This window comes from Watersipora subatra, chromosome 4 (genome assembly GCF_963576615.1).
Source record: "Watersipora subatra chromosome 4, tzWatSuba1.1, whole genome shotgun sequence".
Classification (NCBI taxonomy): domain Eukaryota; kingdom Metazoa; phylum Bryozoa; class Gymnolaemata; order Cheilostomatida; family Watersiporidae; genus Watersipora; species Watersipora subatra.
The window spans coordinates 4,864,214-4,885,313 of record NC_088711.1 but is presented as its reverse complement, the minus strand read 5'-3'; the positions used below and the strand labels follow the sequence as shown (position 1 = coordinate 4,885,313).

General features: G+C 37.9%; 3 protein-coding genes across 5 annotated transcripts; 2 read left to right on the top strand and 1 right to left on the bottom strand.

The window, feature by feature from the left end:
- Nucleotides 1–537: 537 nt before the first annotated feature.
- On the bottom strand, nucleotides 538–17,592 carry LOC137393401 (uncharacterized). Of its 3 annotated transcripts, XM_068079945.1 has the most exons (7): nucleotides 17,481–17,592; nucleotides 11,696–11,829; nucleotides 10,908–11,066; nucleotides 8,478–8,620; nucleotides 4,475–4,674; nucleotides 3,045–3,176; nucleotides 538–1,661 (listed from the first exon to the last, which is right to left on the bottom strand). In XM_068079945.1, the coding sequence occupies exons 3-7, from the start codon at nucleotides 11,058–11,060 to the stop codon at nucleotides 958–960; spliced, it is 1,332 nt and encodes a 443-aa protein (XP_067936046.1). In that variant the 5' UTR covers nucleotides 11,061–11,066; nucleotides 11,696–11,829; nucleotides 17,481–17,592; the 3' UTR covers nucleotides 538–957. The 3 variants fall into 3 exon arrangements, with proteins under 3 accessions (XP_067936046.1, XP_067936045.1, XP_067936047.1); XM_068079944.1 differs by lacking the exon at nucleotides 17,481–17,592 and having other exon boundaries at nucleotides 11,696–11,870; XM_068079946.1 differs by lacking the exon at nucleotides 17,481–17,592 and having other exon boundaries at nucleotides 10,908–11,063; nucleotides 11,696–11,870.
- Nucleotides 13,385–14,402, top strand: LOC137393849 (uncharacterized). The gene is made up of 2 exons (XM_068080559.1): nucleotides 13,385–13,424; nucleotides 13,720–14,402. The coding sequence occupies exons 1-2, from the start codon at nucleotides 13,385–13,387 to the stop codon at nucleotides 14,400–14,402; spliced, it is 723 nt and encodes a 240-aa protein (XP_067936660.1).
- On the top strand, nucleotides 16,486–21,082 carry LOC137393848 (uncharacterized). The gene is made up of 4 exons (XM_068080558.1): nucleotides 16,486–17,830; nucleotides 18,938–19,016; nucleotides 19,322–19,426; nucleotides 20,549–21,082. Exons 1-4 carry the CDS (start codon nucleotides 16,486–16,488, stop codon nucleotides 20,805–20,807), a joined length of 1,788 nt encoding a protein of 595 aa, XP_067936659.1. The 3' UTR covers nucleotides 20,808–21,082.
- Nucleotides 21,083–21,100: the final 18 nt, after the last annotated feature.

The window sequence follows — 21,100 nt, the reverse complement described above, 5'->3', positions numbered from 1 at the left end:
ATATTATCAAAATGTTTATGACTTTCGCTAATGAAATTTCTGTATGGTAAAAGGTACAAAAAGAGGCAAACAGCTTGTTACACAAAGCCTTTCACAGTTGAACCTGATCGTGGTTTAGATCAGCTGTATGCTTCCACTGACAGTTGACAGTCATTTTGTATTTACTAAGATAAGGCAACATTCTAAGGAAACTTGGCATGACATCTCAGAGGAATGCATAAATCAGTGGGGGTACAATAAAACCCTTTCTGTACAAAAGTTGTAGATGCACGTTTTGACTATATCTACTTGAGACTTGAGAACATTCATTGGACCACCAGTGGTTTTCTCCAGGTTGTTGGTTTGTGTGCTGCTGACCCAAGGCCACTTGGTTTCACATTATTCGTAGTTCTGCAGACATCAGGTTGTTGGCTCCATTAATACGGTAGTTTTAGTAATTGTCTTGTGCTTGTGAATAAATATTCAAAGTGAGTAAGTTCCCACCATTGCAAATCTTTGTATACTAAAGAATATTCGTACTTGAATTCTATATTTGTTTTATATTTATTTTTTACATATTTAAATTGTTTTATAACATGTTTAAATAATGTTTTATCATCAAAATAAGCAGCCAAATACAGGCATAGTTTTGTTTAGTAGGCAGAAAAATATGAAAGAATGGTGGAAGCTGTCACATGAGGAGACAACGCGTCAAAGATAAATAAATATTAAGGTTGGTGACATCACATAAACACTTTTAATAAAAGCTATGCTTGTTGTACAATTAATAAGCACTCTCTGAAATTCCACCCAAGGCCATGACAGCTGTTAACAGGGCAACTTGACAATTAGTCTAATATCAAGCAGCCTGTTGAAGAGAATAACAAGGCTACCGACTTCATTCATTTCACAATTTACATTCATACTAGTAAGTCATGCAGTATGGTTACAGAATGCCATCACTACTTGTGAACCATATCAAAAATCAGAAGTGGCGCAACGATCATATCCTTTGAAATACTCCCATACAGATGTTTCAGAGTTGTCTTTTCTCTCCTTTGAGTTGAGCTGTTGTCGGGACGCACGCTCAACCGACAACTGTCTCTGCTGTTGACGAACATCATTAGACTGATTGTCAAAATTAGGGCTTGCGCTGACTTGAGGAGACCAGAAACTCTCTTGAACTTGATTAGCTACCTGCATGGGCTGGCGACCGCTAGACAAAGTGCTGTTAAACTGACGAGAGCTTGTCAGTGTGCTGCTATGCTGCGGAGAGCTTGTCGTTGTGCTGTCAAGATGGCGAGAGCTTGCTGTTGTGCTGCTATGCTGCGGAGAGCTTGTCGTTGTGCTGTTAAGATGGCGAGAACTTGCTGTTGTGCTGCTATATTGGGGAGAACTTGTCGCGGTGCTGTCAACATGGCGAGAGCTTGTCGTTGTGCTGCTATGCTGCAGAGAACTTGTCGTGGTGCTGTCAAGATGGTGAGAGCTTGTCGGTGTGCTGCTATATTGGTGAGAGCTTGTTGTGATGATGTTAGGATGTGTAAATTGAAGCTGTAAGGAAGATGTAGCAGAAGGTCTGTTTGAATTATTTTTTTTAGTTGCAAGAGATGAGGAAGATATGATCTTTATATTATTTCTTTTAGCCGGGTGTTTACAAATTTCTCCTGGCCTTGCCTCAGCTCCTGTAATGTTAAGTACATGCAATAGTAGTAACATATCGGTAGTTGTGCTTCTCGGCAGCATAGCCTCTTCCTCTAAGATAAAAACCTGTAGTTGTCTTCTCTACCTCTAAACTTCTCAGCATTCATCTGGTCTTTCAACCAGGCAGCCATTCTGTTTATTATTTTGCTTGTTACAAAACAAAGTTTTGAGTGTATCGCCTTTTTTTCAAAGTTAATTTGTGTGCAGAGTGTATTCTCTATGATAGTTTTAATAAAGCAAAAAGTTAAACAATGTGCCATGAAAGCCTTTTACGGTAAAACGGTTATACGGATAAATCTTTTAATGTCACCTTTACATGAATGCCACTTCTAATAGAACAGAACTCCACTATGGGAGAAGGTTGAAAAATACAACATCAAACTTAAATCAAGCGCCACCTCCATTTGTCTGCCGTTTTGACATTCTTTGTTTTTACAAACCCATAATAGAAAGTGACCAGTAGAAAAATGTCCACAAAATAGTACTAATAATGACTCGGTTTAATCAATAACAATTAATTTTTTTTGTTATTTCTATAGTGGTTGCCATGATTTTAGTGGCGATGTACCTGAGAAGATTGATCGCCCCAATCATCAGAACTACACTCTGATTCAAAGTTACTAAGGTCTAAATTATATCCATTGTTTTCCGATTTGTCTATAATCTGGTTTACAATCTGTAAAGCGTTTTGATGAGTGATGAAAATATTCTTAAGGAACACAGTCCGACGTAATAGCAGCCATTGTTGTAGCATATTCTAATTTTGAAATGTTTAAAATGTCTATAAAAATTAATAACATTATGTCTGTTTTCTAACTTCAAAGCTTCACAGTTGTTTCTTTAAAACTTTGAAAGCAATACCGTTGAAATATTTCATAACAGCACCATACTAATACTTTATAATCTAAGTGGCCCCTTGTTTAACTTGGGCGGATGCTTTGACGTAAATGAAAAATGGTTTAGCAAAATTGCTGAGGCAGATGGCATTAATGTCGATTCACCCAAAGGAGGGTGTAAAATATAGGCAACATTAGAATCGTTTCACCCGTAAAAGAGTTAAATTTTGCTTCCCTAAATTCTGACGAGCCAGTAGAAAAATACAGCGCCACTCTCTATTTGAATGTTACCACTAATTAAACGCCACTATATGAGGAGGGTTAAAAAATAGATCCCCATGGAATGGAAAATAGAGGTTTTACGGTAACTCACGCTCTCATATAAGGTAACTACATCATCTGTAGCATATCTTCTGTAGGTATATGCGTGTCACTAAAGCACTCGCATAATAAAGAAGAATTAGGGAGATGTTACTCCAGCAAATAACAATTAGGTTTTAGTAACAAAATTAGTAAGATAAATTTTACCAGAATATTGAGTAGTGTCACTGCTGCAGTCCTGGTCACTGCTGCAGTCCTTGACAATGGGAGAGAGGAGGGGCGCAGATGGTGTGACGAACTCTCTTTCAGATAACTGACCGCTGCTAACATTGGACCTCCCTTTAAAACAATTTATAAAGTGAAGTTTTCTATTTATTATGATAAAGAGACTATGTTTAAAATAAAATAGTTTTAATGACTGGTCTTGCAGCGCCGGCCTTGTTATAGCTGTAAGTCACTGGCCACAGTTTTAGCGCAGTTGAACTGCGTGGCATGGCGCGAGACAGTAGATGTAGAGAGAAGGCATGCTCTTGTGAATTGGCAGCAATTAGCGTGTCTAGAAAGCAAAGACATTTTGCAATATTCACAAAGAAAAATCTCACAAGCTGTCATGTGAACTTTTATAAAACTATGAGAACCATAGAAACTGGCCCAACTGTTCTTGATCATTCCTATACAAAAAGAAAAACAATAGTTGGGTTGCCAACGGCCCTGTTAGTTAATCTGTTGAGTATTAAACAGTGACAGAACGGCAGCTGAGTTACTCTATCACATGTATACTGATATACACGTACACTGTACGGTGCACTATTATACATGTACACTACACAGATTGGTCTTTCTCTCTCTTCATTCATACCATTTAGCCTCTTTGCGTTGACCTTTGTTGACCTCTGTTGGGCTCTCTATTTCATATACACAACTAATTAAGGTTATATTTCATACATTAAATTATAACTTTATGTTTGTATCAGGTTTGGGACTATTTGGGCTAAGGCTACAGCTTTTCAGTACCCAAGCATTTTGTCTTTAAAATAAGGAGATAACTCCAGGAATATTTGTCAGCACATAATTTAATTACGCATTCAATAATAAATTATATCAAAAGTTTTTGTTGTAAGTCAAATTTTTGTGTATTTGTTTGTAAAAAAGGTGTCTCAGTTGTAATTTTGCATATTATAATCTATTAAAAGGGCAGGGACTAACTGAAAGATGAACTGGCGTCAGCCAAGACTTGATAAATGCAATGTGATTGTTGCTAGCTTTACCTTGAATATCTAGGAATAGTTCATCTAGACTCTTCATTCATGCAGACACTGCATTGAATGCTTGCAATAGCATTCTTTGTGTGATTAGCTATTCCATATTCCAAAGTTTCAATTTGTTAGCGGTTTATAAAGGTGGAGCCAACAGCCCTGCCATGAGACCTTAATGTATAAATTGCTAGTCCGTTGTTCTGTTCATAAATTTTAATGTAAAAATTTAAAAAGTCAAGCATTTTTATGGCTAACTCGTAGATTATGCCTTAGCGGAGCACATATATAAAAGTGGATTAAGTCATTGAAGGTTACCAATTCAGTGTTAGAAATAGTTTAAATGAGTTGGAGTTATCAACAGTTGACAACAGTAATACCGACCCTTGCTAGAATCACTTTGACTACTGAAGCTGTCCTCATCTGAAGCCAGCCAATTCAACATGTCAGCCGGTAGAGTAGCCTTTGAATTGCCGGTGTTTTGTATCCGACCCGTAGTTTGGCCCTGCAGTTGGGCTTGTTGCTCTTGCTTTAATGCCACGAGTAAAGCGCTATTGTTCTCCAAAGCACTCTTGTCATCCCATCTGCCGGCAGCAAAGACACATTAAAAAATACAATTGAGTGACACAACTGGATACATTCTTTGAACTTCTAGAAAACTATTTATTTTGTTAACATTTTGGAAGTTTGTACTTACAGCTTATATTATTACTGGAAAACTCTGAAAAAAGAGAAAATAACCACTATCGAGTATTGGTGATAAGACAACTCCCAGATGACTACGTTAAAGCATCACCTACTAATAATATTCAGCAAGCTGAATGCTAGCTACCTCTCAGCTTTCATTATAATGCTTGTAATAATATAGATGTTTTAAAATTGCCAGCTTTCATACAATCACAAGATTTTATACAAAATTCTATAATTAATAAAATTTCTAAAATTTTGGTCAACATGAGACTTGAACCCATGACCAGCTTTTTATACTGTGTCGCAAGTAAACCAATCAACCACATAGCAAGGTCTCAGAATAATTGTGCCAATCAAAGAATAAAGATTGTTTTTTGAAAAAAACGTGAACAGACAGACGAATAACAGCTAGTAATTATACAGATATCTGTGACTTTAAGAGAATTGTCTTGCCAAGGTGGGTGATGGAAGCGCTTAGCAGCATAACATTATAATTCACGGCTGCGCTGAACAGGCCATCAACCAGTTTTAATTTTGGTTTACTCTTCAAAGCATGTTGATGTGGCTATTTATTATTTCAGCTAAATTAGTGCTATGGTTGTAAAGGAAAACAATAGCGCAATACATGACAGTCACTGATACAACTGAGTCACCTAACCCATAAATATCTTTGGAGTTGTCCCTTCTTTGCAGAGAAAATGACTCTAAATTAAGCAGCGACGCCCAAGAATGTATTGAAAATAAAACATGGTTGAAAAGTTCAAATAAATACCATAATACTAGATTTTTATGTAATTGTGCTGCAAGGAACAACATATTCCGACTGTTATAAGAAGCTAAATGTATTATACAAGTAAAGATAAGCTGCAATCTTTTATTAAGCATAGATTGGTCAGGCTTATGCATATGCATAGTTGTACAAACTATATTATACATGGAAGGAGATTGTTATTAGAACGAAAATAACAGAATACTAGATGAGTTGGAAGAGTAGACTAGACAAGCGGTAAAGCAGAGAATTAACAAAGAGTTGACAGAGAGCAATAATTAAATAATTAATAGTATTATTGTACTATGTTTTATATACCAATATAAGGGTAGTCTGAAACAAGATATCTTAGTAGTGTTAGTGCAGTGAAATAGTTTTTTAGTTTAATCTATTTTTTGCTACAAAGATGGTAAAGGAGTAAGTTTTCTAATTTAAATGTTCAAAGCCATCACAAATTGTACCGCTATCCATACTAGTCACCTAGCTACTGATGTCACCAGCGAGTAGACCTTCAATCAGTAAAGCTGCCTGTCTGTATGGAAATACTAAACTAATACAGAATACTGAATGACAAGATAGGTTCCACTCAGACTCCAACTGACAGACCAGATGAGTCATCTTGTTATAAGTTGATACTAACTGATATTGTATCAGTTTTATAATAATTGTCATAACATGTTATTCAAGTATGAGTGCTGTAACAGAGATGTAGGTCACAACTCTTAAAGCTATAGCACTTTTTATAGACTTTTATAGACTTTTATAGACTTTTATAGACTTTTATAGACTTTTATAGACTTTTATAGACTTTTATAGACTTTTATAGACTTTTATAGACTTTTATACGAGTTGCAAGTAGTTAAAGAATAAATACAACTACTATACTTTTTGTTTATTCACACACTCTGAAACATTCTGGAACAACAAAATTAAAATCAAACCAAAAACAGTTATTAAAAAAATTCATTTTTTCATTTTATTGAAAAACATTCTTATTTATTTTTTGAATAAAACTCATTTTTTGTTTTCTTGAAAACTCATTCTATTGTTTTAATTTAAGCTGTGTTTAAACTGCTAAAATGGTTAAAATTTTAATATTTTTAATGAGCTTTTTTGGAAAGAGTTCCTCGCACTTGTTTGCTATAACCCGAGTTTTATCGTGTAGGAATAAAAAGCCAAGAGTAATCTAATACCAATCTTCAATGTAGGGCAGACTCTAGAAACAAGCATAAATAGAAGTCTTCATGTAAAGTACATGCTGTATAACCAACAGCCTGTATGGTCTTATTTGCTGGTCTAAAATGGCTTCAAAGAGTTAAATTGGTATCATGTATGAGGAGGCAACATCAGTCTGCTGCCTCTCTTAACCACTACAGTCATATTACATAATGTTCTGAAAGATGATATACCCTGCTATACTGAATTAGGAAATAATACGCTGCCTTGCATTCGAATCTCCTGCAATGGTATGTTATGTATAATATACCGTAAGCATGATTATTTCAGCCTAGAATAGACTGGAAGACACTAACCAAACACAGGAAGCATTGCATCACAATCACACACGGATGTGTATAACCTAATTATAATGTTGCCTCACTAACGAGCAAGTTGAAATATAGGCTTGCTAATCAAGTTACCCCCAAAAGTTACAGTTGAACTAAAGCAGATGAGTATAGAGAAGACTCCCAGCACCCGCTAGTCAGTACGCTACTGTTAGGAAGTGAGGTCTCATGGAAATACTTGGGAAACCATGAATAATATTGTGTATAAACAACGAGATATCTTAGTTAAACTATTAGATGTACATGTAAGTGATTCTAGTATCTACCCTTTCAAATTCGTATCTACGCTGTATTGGAAATATTATGACATCGAAGATTAGAGAGGCCTCACACGTGATATTTTTAGAGTGATATTTCTGTTAATGGTCTTTCTGCTTTTTTATCAAAACACACAAAAATGAAAACTGATTTGCTCAAAATTTGAGCGTCAATCTTTTCTGTTTTCATTTTCAAAACTCAGGAAATAATCAAAGTTTGTAATCACTGAATGATTAGAAAATGTTCCCTCTGAAACTTCACATATAATCAAAATATTTGTGTCAAGACCAAACTAAAGACAGAGACACGTATGGGTTACACACATGCAGCTACTAAGCAATGCATCACGTTGACAAGTAGATTGTCCAATCAGACTTCTTCTTAGTAATGAGCAAGGGAGGACAGTGTTGCTGGAGTTTCCATTCCAGTTATTCAAGTATGGGCAACATTTTCATTACATAATTTCGCTCATCAACACTTGGTGACAATGAACATGTTTGCGCAGCTATTTGCGTTGCACATTTTTCGCCCAAGTAAAAAGTGCAACACATTGATGCTAAATATCTGCCAAGATGCTAAATATCTGCCAAGTGCAAGAAAGATTTCGGGTTAAAAACGTAATTAAATCAGAAAACATAATTTCGGTTTCAGCAGAGTTAATCTAAAAAAATCATAAATGTTTCGTGGACAGTTCAAAATAACACCTGTGTTTATCCTGAATGAATAGCGGTTGTGTGAAGTCCTGTCATCACTCAAGAATAAATCTACTATGAAAACAGCTTGTGCTGAAAATGAACAAAATTGAAGCGGCATTATGAACTTTCTCAAACACCCACTGAATCAGTTTCTTTATTTATGTAGACCAAAATGTTAGTTTAGACACGATATACAGACAACTTTTAGTCAACTGGACAACCTTTAGTCAATTCGTTCCCATCGCTTTGGCTACGCAGATGACACATTCCGTCAGTGTATATAGCCACCCATTTACTGTTACTAAGCCGGCAGATTACAAGCCATGTTCTGTTTACTAGTAGTAGCTAGTAGTAATAGCTCCAGATGAGTCTGGCCAGCCAAGCTTCAGAAGGATATTATTGTTCTGTACCTGACAGCGGCCATTGTTCCATCCGGTTGCAGCACATAGGCTGCTACATCTTTTTTCATATCAGTACTACATGTATATGCTGGTGTGTTATTCACTGAAGGGGGTGGACAGCTGTACTGAGACTTGTAGGCACCCTCTAGTGACTACAAAGGAAAGCGTGTCACAACATGCTCTGTTGAAAATATCAAAAGCTCAACTGCTTGTCATATGATTTTTTAAAAGCAAACTGGATGAGAGTCAATGATATACACAGTTGTGTTTGCCCTTGACTTTGGCAGGGCTGACAAGTCCATCCAAAACATTAAAGCTATCTACAGCTAGCATGAGATTCTAGTCAGTAAGAGGATCAAGTAATCTTAGCTTTAGTTGGGATCAAACTCCTTCAGCTGGGACCATTTTCTTGGAAAGAAAGTGAAGGTCATTTTATACGATTACCCAAAAGGTTTTGCGTGAAAAAAGCCAAAAATAATTGTTGTCTTCTGTTGCACAAGGGCTGTAATATTTTAGTAAAAATGATCCCATTACAGTCCCAGTAAAGCAACAGCTTTAGTATAGATATTTTTGTATGTTGTAAGACGGTTTTCAATTGCAATATCTATTATATGAGTAATTCATGGACTAGTCTTCACCTTGAGTCGTTCTGCTCAGTCATAGATATACATAATGACTTCTTTATAATCAACTTGAAAACATAAAGCCACAAATAATCAATTTCGTTGCTCTGTGTTTCCTGTGTGCGAGTAAGTGTGCCATTGTGAAATATAAGTAACATTCGACAGTAAATATAACAGTAACAGTAAATATAAGTTATGAGTTATATAATATAAGTTCTAATATTTTGCTCAGTAAAATATTTACTTATCTTTAATCTTTTGGCCTAAAAGCTAGAGTACGGCTTATCTAACCTTGCGTGAAAGTTTTACGCTACAATAATAGCAGAAACCCGACTAGACTCAGTCTAAACTGAAATGAATTTACAGATTATCATATATCTAAGAGCGCTGTAGGCTCCTGGCAGCAAAAACTAATCAAACTGTCATTTTATGTTACGTCTTACAGATTGAAGCCGCATAGCAGGTGGTTAGATACTGTAATCTGATTAGCTATGGTCAGTTAGCACTGCTTTGTTCATGTTTTAACACTTTATAGTACACTGTTTCAGCTCACCCTCAGCTCTAATGACTATTTGAATAAATCTCCCTTAATCCATAGTTCTCATGGCTAACACAGAGGTATGCTGGTGAGAGACACTGATCGGTTGCTAGCTAATTTCGAGCAATCGCTGTCAATCGCTGCCAATCACTGGCGAACAACTTTCTTGCGATGCTTGAATAGAAATAGCTGATTGCTTTTTATTGTGGTCGATATATAAAGTACCTGCCATAAGTATTCATTGCTCGAGAAATTTTGTGTTAGCTTTAGTTTTAAAATTTTTGTCAGATATAAAATTTCCTGCAGCTCTTTTGCTCTGTTATTGTGGAAATACCGCAACTAACAATTTGGTTACAGTAACACTGTAATAAGTGCTACCAGGGTTAATAATATGTACTACCAGGGTTAATAATAAGTACTACCAGGGTTAATAATAAGTATTACCAGGGCTAATAATAAGTACTACCAGGGTTAATAATAAGTACTACTAGGGTTAATAATAAGTACTACCAAGGTTAATAATATGTACTACTAGGGTTAATAATAAGTACTACCAGGGTTAATAATAAGTACTACCAGGGTTAATAATAAGTACTACCAAGGTTAATAATATGTACTACTAGGGTTAATAATAAGTACTACCAGGGTTAATAATAAGTACTACCAGGGTTAATAATAAGTACTACCAGGGTTAATAATAAGTACTACCAGGGTTAATAATAAGTACTACCAGGGCTAATAATAAGTACTACCAGGGTTAATAATAAGTACTACCAGAGTTAATAATAAGTACTACCAGGGCTAATAATATGTACTATCTAGGCTAATACAGTCCAGAGACTTTAAAAAACAGAGCATAATTTATGAAAAATAGAGACAATCGCGATTTATTTCCTGGATGTTTCAATTGAGCAATGTTTGGCATTGTAGTTTTAACAAGCAGCACAAAACTACAATAGTGTAATACAACGAGTTGACTTTTTTCTAATAAAAATGAGGAATCATTTGTTAATCTTGTGTCTAGTAATGGCCAATTATTAATGGGTTCACCAAGCGACTACCTGAGCTTTCTATAACAAGTGATCACTAGTCATTTGGTGAAGAGCTCCTGGGTTTCTCTACTATGACGTTACAGTGTGTAAACTTCATTGTGGGACTGCAAACTGCTTCCCCTGCTGTGCTGCACACAGTGCATAGCAATTAAACTTAGTGAATGTGCCAAGGATCAGCTTTACAAAGTTCAATACTAACAACCTCTCTTCAGGAAATTACAAGTACCTGTACATAATGAGCTCTTTGTGTGTTGGTAGTTCCTCTGTTATGATTATCTCTAATAGACAATGAACTGCGAGATGCTTCACTGTTGGAGTTGTCTGTAGTTGAAATGTGACGCAGCAACTGGCGCACTTTGGGCTTATCAGTAGAATGCATACCCTGCTGAGTAAGAATGAATTTTCAAATACACATGCATGAAAACCACACGAAACATTAAAATGTGCAGTTTGTCTGCAGTTCTCTAAACCATAAAAGAAAGGAATCTACTATACTTCCAGTAGTACAAACTCCCTTTCATGTACTGGCAGTATAATTGGGGGAGCCGAGGAATAGTGGCTCTGCCCAAAAAGGCAACTATGTGTAGAGGTCACTAAGGTCACATAGGGAAGTGATGTAAGATGACAAATAATAAATTGTCTTTTTATGTGAGTAGCTGTCATTAGCTCACTAGGCCTTTTTACAACCCCCCACCCCCATATCCTTTCCCCCTCTCCTGCACAGCGCTCATTTTGACAGGCCTAGTGAAGAGCTACAGTGTTGATTCTCTGTGACCAGGCTTTTGGTTTTTACTAGGAGCATGTAGCTAAAAAAACTAAAAAGCCAGGAGTGGCAAACTCGCAGTCAAAGAGACAAGTATAAGGTACATCTATTTCCAGCTGCCCGCGCTGTGCACACATTGAAGTAACTTACAGTCATCGCCGACTAAAACTATGCCAGATTTACTGCATTAAATTCTAGCGGAAGGAAAACCTGGAGGAGTGTAAGTAAATATAAAACGTTCATCCGCATACCTGTCTGAATAGAGCAGTCACTAATTAGACTGGCAATTAATAAATTCCTCGCAATTGCAGCAATCTTCAGTTCAAGCTAACGGGATGAGTAGATCGCTGCTTCTCTGATGCTTCCTCTTTCCGCGTTCTTTCTTCTGGAGAGAGAAAAACAGAATGGCAGAGACTGCTGCTCGGTGCTGATACTTGCGACGTTAATACAAACCTCAAAATATAAGCTACCAGCTTATATAATTCTAACTAGCTGACGCAGCGCATTGCTATGACACAATTTAACAGCCCCGCCCAGCAGTTTCATCGCTGTCAGCAGGGCGTCACATCCATTCCTAATCGCTTAACAGTTCAAAGTCTCTTAGATTACTCATAGACCACCAGCATTTTTGCCATACCTTACCGCACTGTGGGCTATATCATTCCTCAGTTTGTCCGTCTTATAACTCCATTTTGCTGCAACCTAAAGCCTTTTAAACTCCACAAACAGAAATATTTTGTTTGACAAGAGAGGTATGAAGGCTGTCATAACTTGAAGCAAGTTGACTCGGGTTGTTTGCCAGGCGCTGTGTGTAGGATACAACTTAACTGTTATACATCAATGTTGACTGTGATCAACTGTAACTAGACACCAGTAATGTTTGCTATGCATTCTCTACAGCAGCAAGGGAATGTATCCGTAATTATTTAGCACCTAACAGGACACGGAGAAGCTCAAAAATTGCTACTGGTGTAACATCTCAAACAGGAACCTTATTTTAAACAAGCAGTAAATATTTCGTTTTGTGTACAAAAAAAACAGCTGGCAGATCAACAGGTAATTTGTATTAATAGCTTACAGTTCAAAGAATCAGGACATATAGTGCTGCCTCATCGCTATCTAGTGTTCGACACCAACCAGGTGCACCAGCTTAGACTATTGATTATAGCATTTTTGTTTCATAGTTTTTATATACTTGCAATAAATCTAATGCGAGTGTAAGACAGCTGGTGGGTAATCACATTTGTCTTGTTTATTCCGAGTCAGGAAGTCAATTAAGTGAAATATTTTGCTGCATATATGAAACATGTTCATATGGAATCGCTCATAGTAGAGCCATACTGACTACAACATCCTATAGCTCTCACTATCTATGGCTGCTTCACTGAAATGCATCATTGGTCCACCAGTTTGCACTGACAGGAACATAAGCTGACCACACTAACCAGTGTGTTGAAATAAAGAGACGGGTGGAGCTTTTCTTTGCCTTGTTGGCTCTCTTCTGGTGATGCTGGATCAAATATATCTAAGGTTTTTTTGTCTAAATTGACAATTTTAAAAATTGTGAAACTAAACACCGGTAAACAATATTTTAGATTAATATAAATTATTTCTTACCTCTACGAAGTCTTATCCATGCAGGTCGGTCAGCGTCTCAATGCGGTCTGATGCAGGAACAATAAGACTCTAGTAGGATATAAAGACCTGCTACCTGCAGCATCTTCCCTGGTTGTCTCATTCACTCCTACTGCTTCAAGCCAATTTTGACTTAATCAATTAATCACTGATTGTGGCTCTAGGTGGTATATTTGATACATTCCTATAGTGCCATTTGGGACAGCATAGAGTACAGGAAGGACGATGTTGAAGACAACTAAATAGTGTTAGAAGCGGTTAGAGGGGTTGGGAGGCGATTGGAGGGTGTTGGAGACTACCTGATGATGCCGAAAGCAGCAGAAACATCTAGTGATGGTGTATACAGTAAAACTTTTAAAAACTTCATCACATAAAAGACATATGGAGTTGCCTTGAACAATAATTAGAAAAACATAGATATATCAAAGCATACAGCATGTTGCACATTAGGTGACAAAGGAAGTGATTTGAAGCAGGTGTTCACCAAGTATTATCGAGAGCTGACAGGAATGAGGCAATCAGTACGATCATACATCAGTACTTGCTCTCAGGTATAACCATATGTTATAGGCAGCCATAAAATCAAGGCAGCAGTAGTGACAGGTTTATTAAAACTCAGCTCATTGTTTTACTGTGTCAGAAAGCAGTGAGAGAGTAGGGAAGGCGCGGAGAATAGGGAAGGCGCGGAGAGTAGGGAAGGCGCGGAGAGTAGGGAAGGCGCGGAGAGTAGGGAAGGCGCGGAGAGTAGGGAAGGCGCGGAGAATAGGGAAGGCGCGGAGAGTAGGGAAGGCGCGGAGAGTAGGGAAGGCGCGGAGAGTAGGGAAGGCGCGGAGAGTAGGGAAGGCGCGGAGAGTAGGAAAGGCACGGAGAGTAGGGAAGGCGCGGAGAGTAGGGAAGGCGCGGAGAGTAGGGAAGGCCCGGAGAGTAGGGAAGGCGCGGAGAGTAGGGAAGGCGCGGAGAATAAGGAAGGCGCGGAGAGTAGGGAAGGCGCGGAGAGTAGGGAAGGCGCGGAGAGTAGGGAAGGCGCGGAGAGTAGGGAAGGCGCGGAGAGTAGGGAAGGCGCGGAGAGTAGGGAAGGCGCGGAGAGTAGGGAAGGCGCGGAGAGTAGGGAAGGCGCGGAGAGTAGGGAAGGCGCGGAGAGTAGAGAAGGCGCGGAGAGTAGGGAAGGCGCGGAGAGTAGGGAAGGCGCGGAGAATAAGGAAGGCGCGGAGAGTAGGGAAGGCGCGGAGAATAAGGAAGGCGCGGAGAGTAGGGAAGGCGCGGAGAGTAGAGAAGGCGCGGAGAGTAGGGAAGGCGCGGAGAGGAAGTGTGAGAGTTTTATGATTTAATGTGAAATTTTGTCGAATGTTTTTGCAAAATGTTTTATGATTTGTCTAAAAAATAGCTCGTGTCTGCAAGTCTAGTGTCACTTGTACACTAAACGTGTATAGAGACAGTTTATAGCCCAGAAAGGAATGCCTGCGTGGTCTAATTGTTACACTATTTTTAAGAAACAATCCCTAATGCTCATCATATTGATGAGCATTTAGCCTTCAGTACGGGAACTTTCACAGCCTCCTTTCTTTCTAGGATCACTTAACATTTAGGTGGGACGGGTGCTAGAAATCTGGAAGTGCCCAGCCAATTACACGGTTTAAGTTTTTAGACCGCAGGTCTCACAATTAAGGAAGCAATTAAGGTGCGAGCAGTGTAAACTGGAGATAGTTTCTACTCCCACTCGCAGAGCTTCGAGGGAGTCGTCCACTGTTGAAGTGCTCTGTGGATAAGCTCATTGCTTCTGCATACAGGTTTGTTAGAATCATTTTCCGTTACATAAAATACATATTTGTTATTATTGTATGTAAAATGAGATTGAATGAAATTACCAGTGTTGCAGATTTTACCTGCTTAGACACGCCGTACACTAGATACCTTGACAGTGACCACAGGAATGTACATACTAAATTACTCTAGTACACCATGCAAGTAAGGCTACTTGCACCAATAATTGTTATCTTCTGTTGCTCAAAAGTTGTAACATTTTTCGTAAAAATGATCTCATTACAGTCGTAGTAAAGCAACAGCTCTAGTATAGATATTGTTTGTATGTTGTAAGATTGTTTTCCCTTGCCTTATCTATTATCTGAGTAATTCACTGGTTTTCACCTTGACTAGTTCTGCTCAGTCACAGATATACATAATGACTTCTTTATGATTAACTTGGAAACATATAGCTTCAAATAATTAATTCCGTTGCTCTGTGTTTCCTGTGAGTGAGTATGTGCGCCATCGTGACAATAAACAACGCCTACCTACATCAAATCTTTATTTAAAGGGAAACAACTTTAAAGACTTTACTTTTGTTTCTACAATGCTGTTTTACTAATAACTTGTGTTTATTGAAACCTTGACCTTAAGTCTTTGTAAATTTCAAGAAATAATAAGAAACTATTGGTATCAATTTTATTGAAGTTTAAGATGAAAACATAAGCTCAGTGATGTTACTGTGAACAGCCCTCTACTATGCCTTGCATGAAACAAGTGAATCTATTAGGTATCCTAAGGAAGCTCATATTAGTTAAAATTGTAAATATAACTCATATTTTTGATAAACTATTAGATATTCTTTAGAGTTAATTTAGGCTGAGACCAACAAAAAAGCTATAGAGTAATTTTTTTCCATTTTTCTACTCAAAATTTTACCAATGTCAAAAAAATTGTAAGGATATATCAAAATATTTTGAATTTTGTACAAATGGTGCAAAGATACATGTTTCTGTTACTATCCATGTATTTGTACAATAATACTGTTTTATGTTTTAGGTACTGGTAGGGTTTACTAAAATGAGAAAGCAGTTACAAAAAGCTTTTTGAATTCAGTGTTTACTTTGGACAAGATAATTTCAATGCTTCAGAAAGTGGTTTTACTACTATATAACCTAGACTAAGAACCTAGACTAATAATAAAACACTAAGAATAATAATAATAATAATAATAATAATAATAATAATAACAATAATCAAACATTAACAATAGTAATTATACTAATAGTGACAGTTTAGACTACTTATACAGTATGTAAATTTCAAAATTTGGGAAATGTACAACGCTTTCAAAAATCATTGTAATTTTGAGAATATTGTTTTAACCGCGGATTTGGAAAAATGGGCTAAAATATCGCTACGTGCCATTTAATTACATCAGCTGCTATTCTAGTGATATCGGCTTATATACACCGTCAGAGTTCATGAACTGGTCATTCTTTGTGTTACTGTACTGCGTTTATAATAGACTTAGAAGCCTATGTCAGCCTTCAGTAATCATGCTGCAAGTAATGAGAACAAGTAGAGAGGACAACTCTCTCTGTTTTTGAGGTGAGACTGGTGAGGAGGAAGAACTAACAGGTTTTCTTCACATTTTAGCAAAATGTATCGGCCTTGGACACAGTTTGCTACAAACTATGCTGAGAAAGGTAATGATAAAGGTCCCTACCCTAACAGCCCTGTGTCTCAACCTACCTATAACCGCTCACCCGCACCTTTCAGTTCAATGTCTTTTCAGCAAACCCCAGCTTGCTCCCAAAATTTTGATACCAACCAAAATCATTTGATGCAGCAGGCTCCTTATGAGTGCACTGAAAAGCAGCACTTTTACCATGCTGAGCAGCAAAAGCAGGTGTATAATGAACAGCCCCAACACCAGCAACTTGGTCAACCTTCACCAGCTGCCGTATATCACCAGCCCTTGGACTCAAACAACAATCAAGTTAAAAATGTCAGAGAAGATCCGGATATGGATGAAAATTTTCCGAGCTACAATGATATTCGAAAAGTTTTTGTTGATAAACAAAAGGAGGAGAGAGAAAGTGTGCCAAACAATCAAATGCATCCGCGGCCAGCCAGAAATGTTCTTAGAAGGCCGCCTTCACCACAGGTTAGTAAGAAACCACCGATGTCTTTCAAAAAACCAGTTGGAACCCCTTTTTTCAGCCCTCAGAGTAGAGCAGACTCTACTCATAATTCCCAGCCTACGCACACTGTGAATGTCAGAAGCTCTACACAAAAGCCGACACACCAAATGTCTAAAGTAAGCCACGACCCTTCTCAGGAACAAAAAACAGAGCCGCAAAGAATAAGGCACAACTCTATGAGAGTACCGAGCAGACAACTCTCGGCTTCTCCTTACCAGGAAGTCGCTGTTCGCAATGTTAACAACGAGTCTTCAACTTCGTGGCAGCATATAAAACCATCAAGAGATGCTGTCAAAAGCAGACCTCCATTGCCGCTGCACATCCCTACAATGGTAGAGAGCCCAACCAAGGTGATCATCACGAGCAACTCGCCTCACTCTCCGCAGAAGGCGACCTACATACCCGACGGTAACTATCAACCGGCCTACCAGACTAGTTCGCAACCACTTACCTGCGACAACAGCTTGTCCATGAACAGTGTTGATAACCAGCCAAGAAGAAGGCGGAGCTATGCGGAAGTGATGATAACTCACAACTCCTTGCCTCGTAACTTCACATCAAGACCTACTCTTTCGAAGCAGCATTCGAGTGATGGGCATGTGACAAATGGGAGTGAAGAGATGCTCTTTTCTCGTGAACGTCGCTGCACTACCTTAAACAGAAGGTCAAGCTATAGCTCGAAGTCCAACTCAGTGTGGACAAGAGCAGACTCGGCTCCAGTTTGTAGTCAGAGGACAGCCCGAATAGAGATGAGATCCCCATCAATGAACCAGATGTTATACCCCTCTTCCCCAGCAAGTAGTGAGTGCCAACTATATATGTATGCTGATATATGTAGCCATACCCGCATGTCTCCCATCGCTTGTAAAGTGACACATGGCAAACATGTGCATGACCCGCTGTCTCGAAGCATTAACAATAAAATGTGTTTCATTAGGTTTCAGGCATATATTGATATAATAATTAGGGAGGTCGAGCATAGAACATTTTAAATTATTTTTTGTCTCCATGCACAGACTAATCTATGTGGTGCTAGGCCTACAGTACATTGTACACACAGAGCAGAAATGACTTGACTAGTTGTTAACAAGCAGCTGATTCAAGTTGATACATTTCTCTCTACCTTCACCAACAACACCAGTGTTTCTGAAGAACCATGGTGGCTTACTGAAAATAAGGACTACCTTGGCTGCTCAGATACATTAGTAGTCTCCTGAAAGTTTTATATCTACATTTTATGCTGAAACTAGTCAAACAACATTTTGATCAAATCCTACTAATATTAGCAAGGCATAGGGACATAGACATAGAGGGACATCTGTCTATTATGTGAGACGCGCCTAATGAATCTGTTAAGTCTAAAGAAGTACTTTTCACAAAATTATTTACAGGCACATTTCAACTTCGTTTTTCAAATGATGCTTAGTACCAGCCAGTCAGCGAAATCATGTAGTCATCTACTAAACAACTGGGTACAAGTCTCTAGTGTAGGACTACTCCGTAGTATACAGTATTCTTAATTATAATATTATAAGTGTTTCGCAATGTAGCCTGTATTTTGTTTTGCTACAAGAGGGTAAATCATTGATAGATCCTCATTTTTTTCTTAATAAAACTTGGTTGTGAAGAGCAGCAATGCCAGCTGCACTAACAAGTAAACTACTCGGCAACTACCAATATAAAAGCGATTCATATGCATTCAATTCAGCCACCCTGTAGCCAGCAGAATAATGCATAAGAATGCAAACTCATGAGTATGTCAGCTAAACTAAATGCGAGCTGTACGCATTGTTTCTTATATAATAATAGCTTCCTCTTCTTGCCTTTATATATCTTACTGGTGGATGGATGTCATTAAATGGCTTCTCGACAGAGACCTTACAAAAGCAGCTGCGCAAATTGTTTTAGGTCAGCAACCTTCCCCATTCTACGCTGGCCATGCAGGATCTCCTCAGGTTGTCAGTGCTTCAAGCCAGAGTCAAGCTGGGTAAGTTGGACTTTGATGCAATCCATTAGTACTCTATGCAGATAGGTCTTATGGGTGAACAACTCCCATGTAACTTATTTCGATAAAACAGGCTTATTAGATTAGCGAGAAACGATTTCATGTAACTTGCGACCTCATGAAATAAAAGCCTATGTTTGACCTAGTTCCTTTATCAGTTTGTACTTTTCTACAGTATTCACTGGTACAAGCCTGTTAGCCACAGTTCATATTAATAGTAATTAGATGCTTAGAGAAACTGTGGAAGTCAGGTTAAATGGCGAATATTTTCAACTGTTTCATGGAAGCAAGTCTGCGGCACACCTTCAGTTCAACTCTCCAATGGCCCTCTACTCAACAGCAAATGCCCAGGAAGCATTAGCTAAAGATAAAGAAGCGTCCGAGCTAATTCAGTAAGAGCAGATAACTCAGGAATGATGTTGCTTTAGCTGTTTTTACCTCGTGACCCTCTGTCATCCATGCAAATCAGCTGTTTTAATAATATTCAAAAACTACTAATTTTTTAAACAAAGACAACTAAGGCGCGGGATAGCAGCAATAAAATATCTAGCTATCGCATGATTTTGGAATCTCCACCATTATTGGACGACATATTGTAACTCTTGGTATTTCAGCTTGAACACATTACTGCACATTCATGTACTAACTTCTTCATGATGAGTTTGATCAGCAAAATCGTTTTCTTGTTTGTTGCGAATACTTGTAAATCAAAGAAATTAATCATACATGTACTTAGTTACATACAGAATCCTTGTCATCTACTGCACACTCGGTTTGTTATATGCGCTTGCTCTCAGCTATTCTCAGGTGTCTAGCTTTTACCTACCCATGTACGTACTATGTCTACTTGTGCAGGTGTCTGGCATGGTCTCGTACGTATGTCACTTCATTGTACTTTTAGATATGGTCCTATCAGTATATTCTAGAATTGAACCGGTGCCATAGCATGTTACGGTAAGTATCAAACTGTTCCTTTATCTCTCGACTATAAGTGTATATACAACCTCCTGCAGCTGTCTAATACGGCGATGGTTGAAGAGAGATGTTCTGTAAATGCTATGCAATCGCTAAAACAAGCTTTTGATAGAAGTAAACTTGACATTTTACAGCATTATTGATGGCGCTGTCCAGGTGGATGGTATACGGACTTGTAATCAAGTTTGTGCTAATCGCTAGATTAGCAAATGGTAAAGATGACATCGCCGTTAGTTTTGCCAACTTCATGGGAATATTTTCTTGAAATTACATTGCATATAATTTTGTATTTAAATACAGTTCAATGTTTTTCTTCATCATATCCGTCATTGCTTTTCAGTATGCACTGGAACATATGCCTACTCTTCATTGAAAAGGTTTTCACCAAGTAAATGTTTATTAAATGTACATACTTTCAAAAAGCTGCATGTTTGAAGCATTATGTATGACGTTGATCTATGTTCAACGAGCATTATACAAAGCCAATGTAGGCTTGAAAGAAAATATTTTGTATAAAACTAATTTATACAATCTTTTAGAATTGTTGGACCTGGTGGAAAGGTAAGCACAATTCAAACATCTCCAACACTTAAAGCAGTCTTGAGGGAAGACCAAATCAAGCGACAGACAGGATATAAACCGAACGTAGGCTTTTATCACTGCTATGGAGAATACGGCCCAGGCTATGGACCTCTCCGACAATATGAAGAAGTTCCAGACACACTGAGTCAAACTATAACCTTTTACAATGAGCATCAGGACAAGTCGTTGACATACCCTGTTTGGAACACTTGCTAACTTTTTATAATCTATATTTGTTGTACTACTTGTTTTGTTGTGATTCCAAACAAGTGCTTAGAGAGTGAGGCTGAACTGTAACAAACGCCTACAGTGCAAACCAGACACTGACTAGCAGTCAATAGTTGGATAGTTTAAAATTGAGGTTAACTAATACATCCTTAGATATAAGTTTAATGATGGCGCGCCTAATGATAGCACACCTGCAAACGCTTCCTGGCTCTAATGCAACATTTCGGGTATATTTTTATTAATAAATAATTTTGCATTTTTGATTGTACGTTTGATTTTAA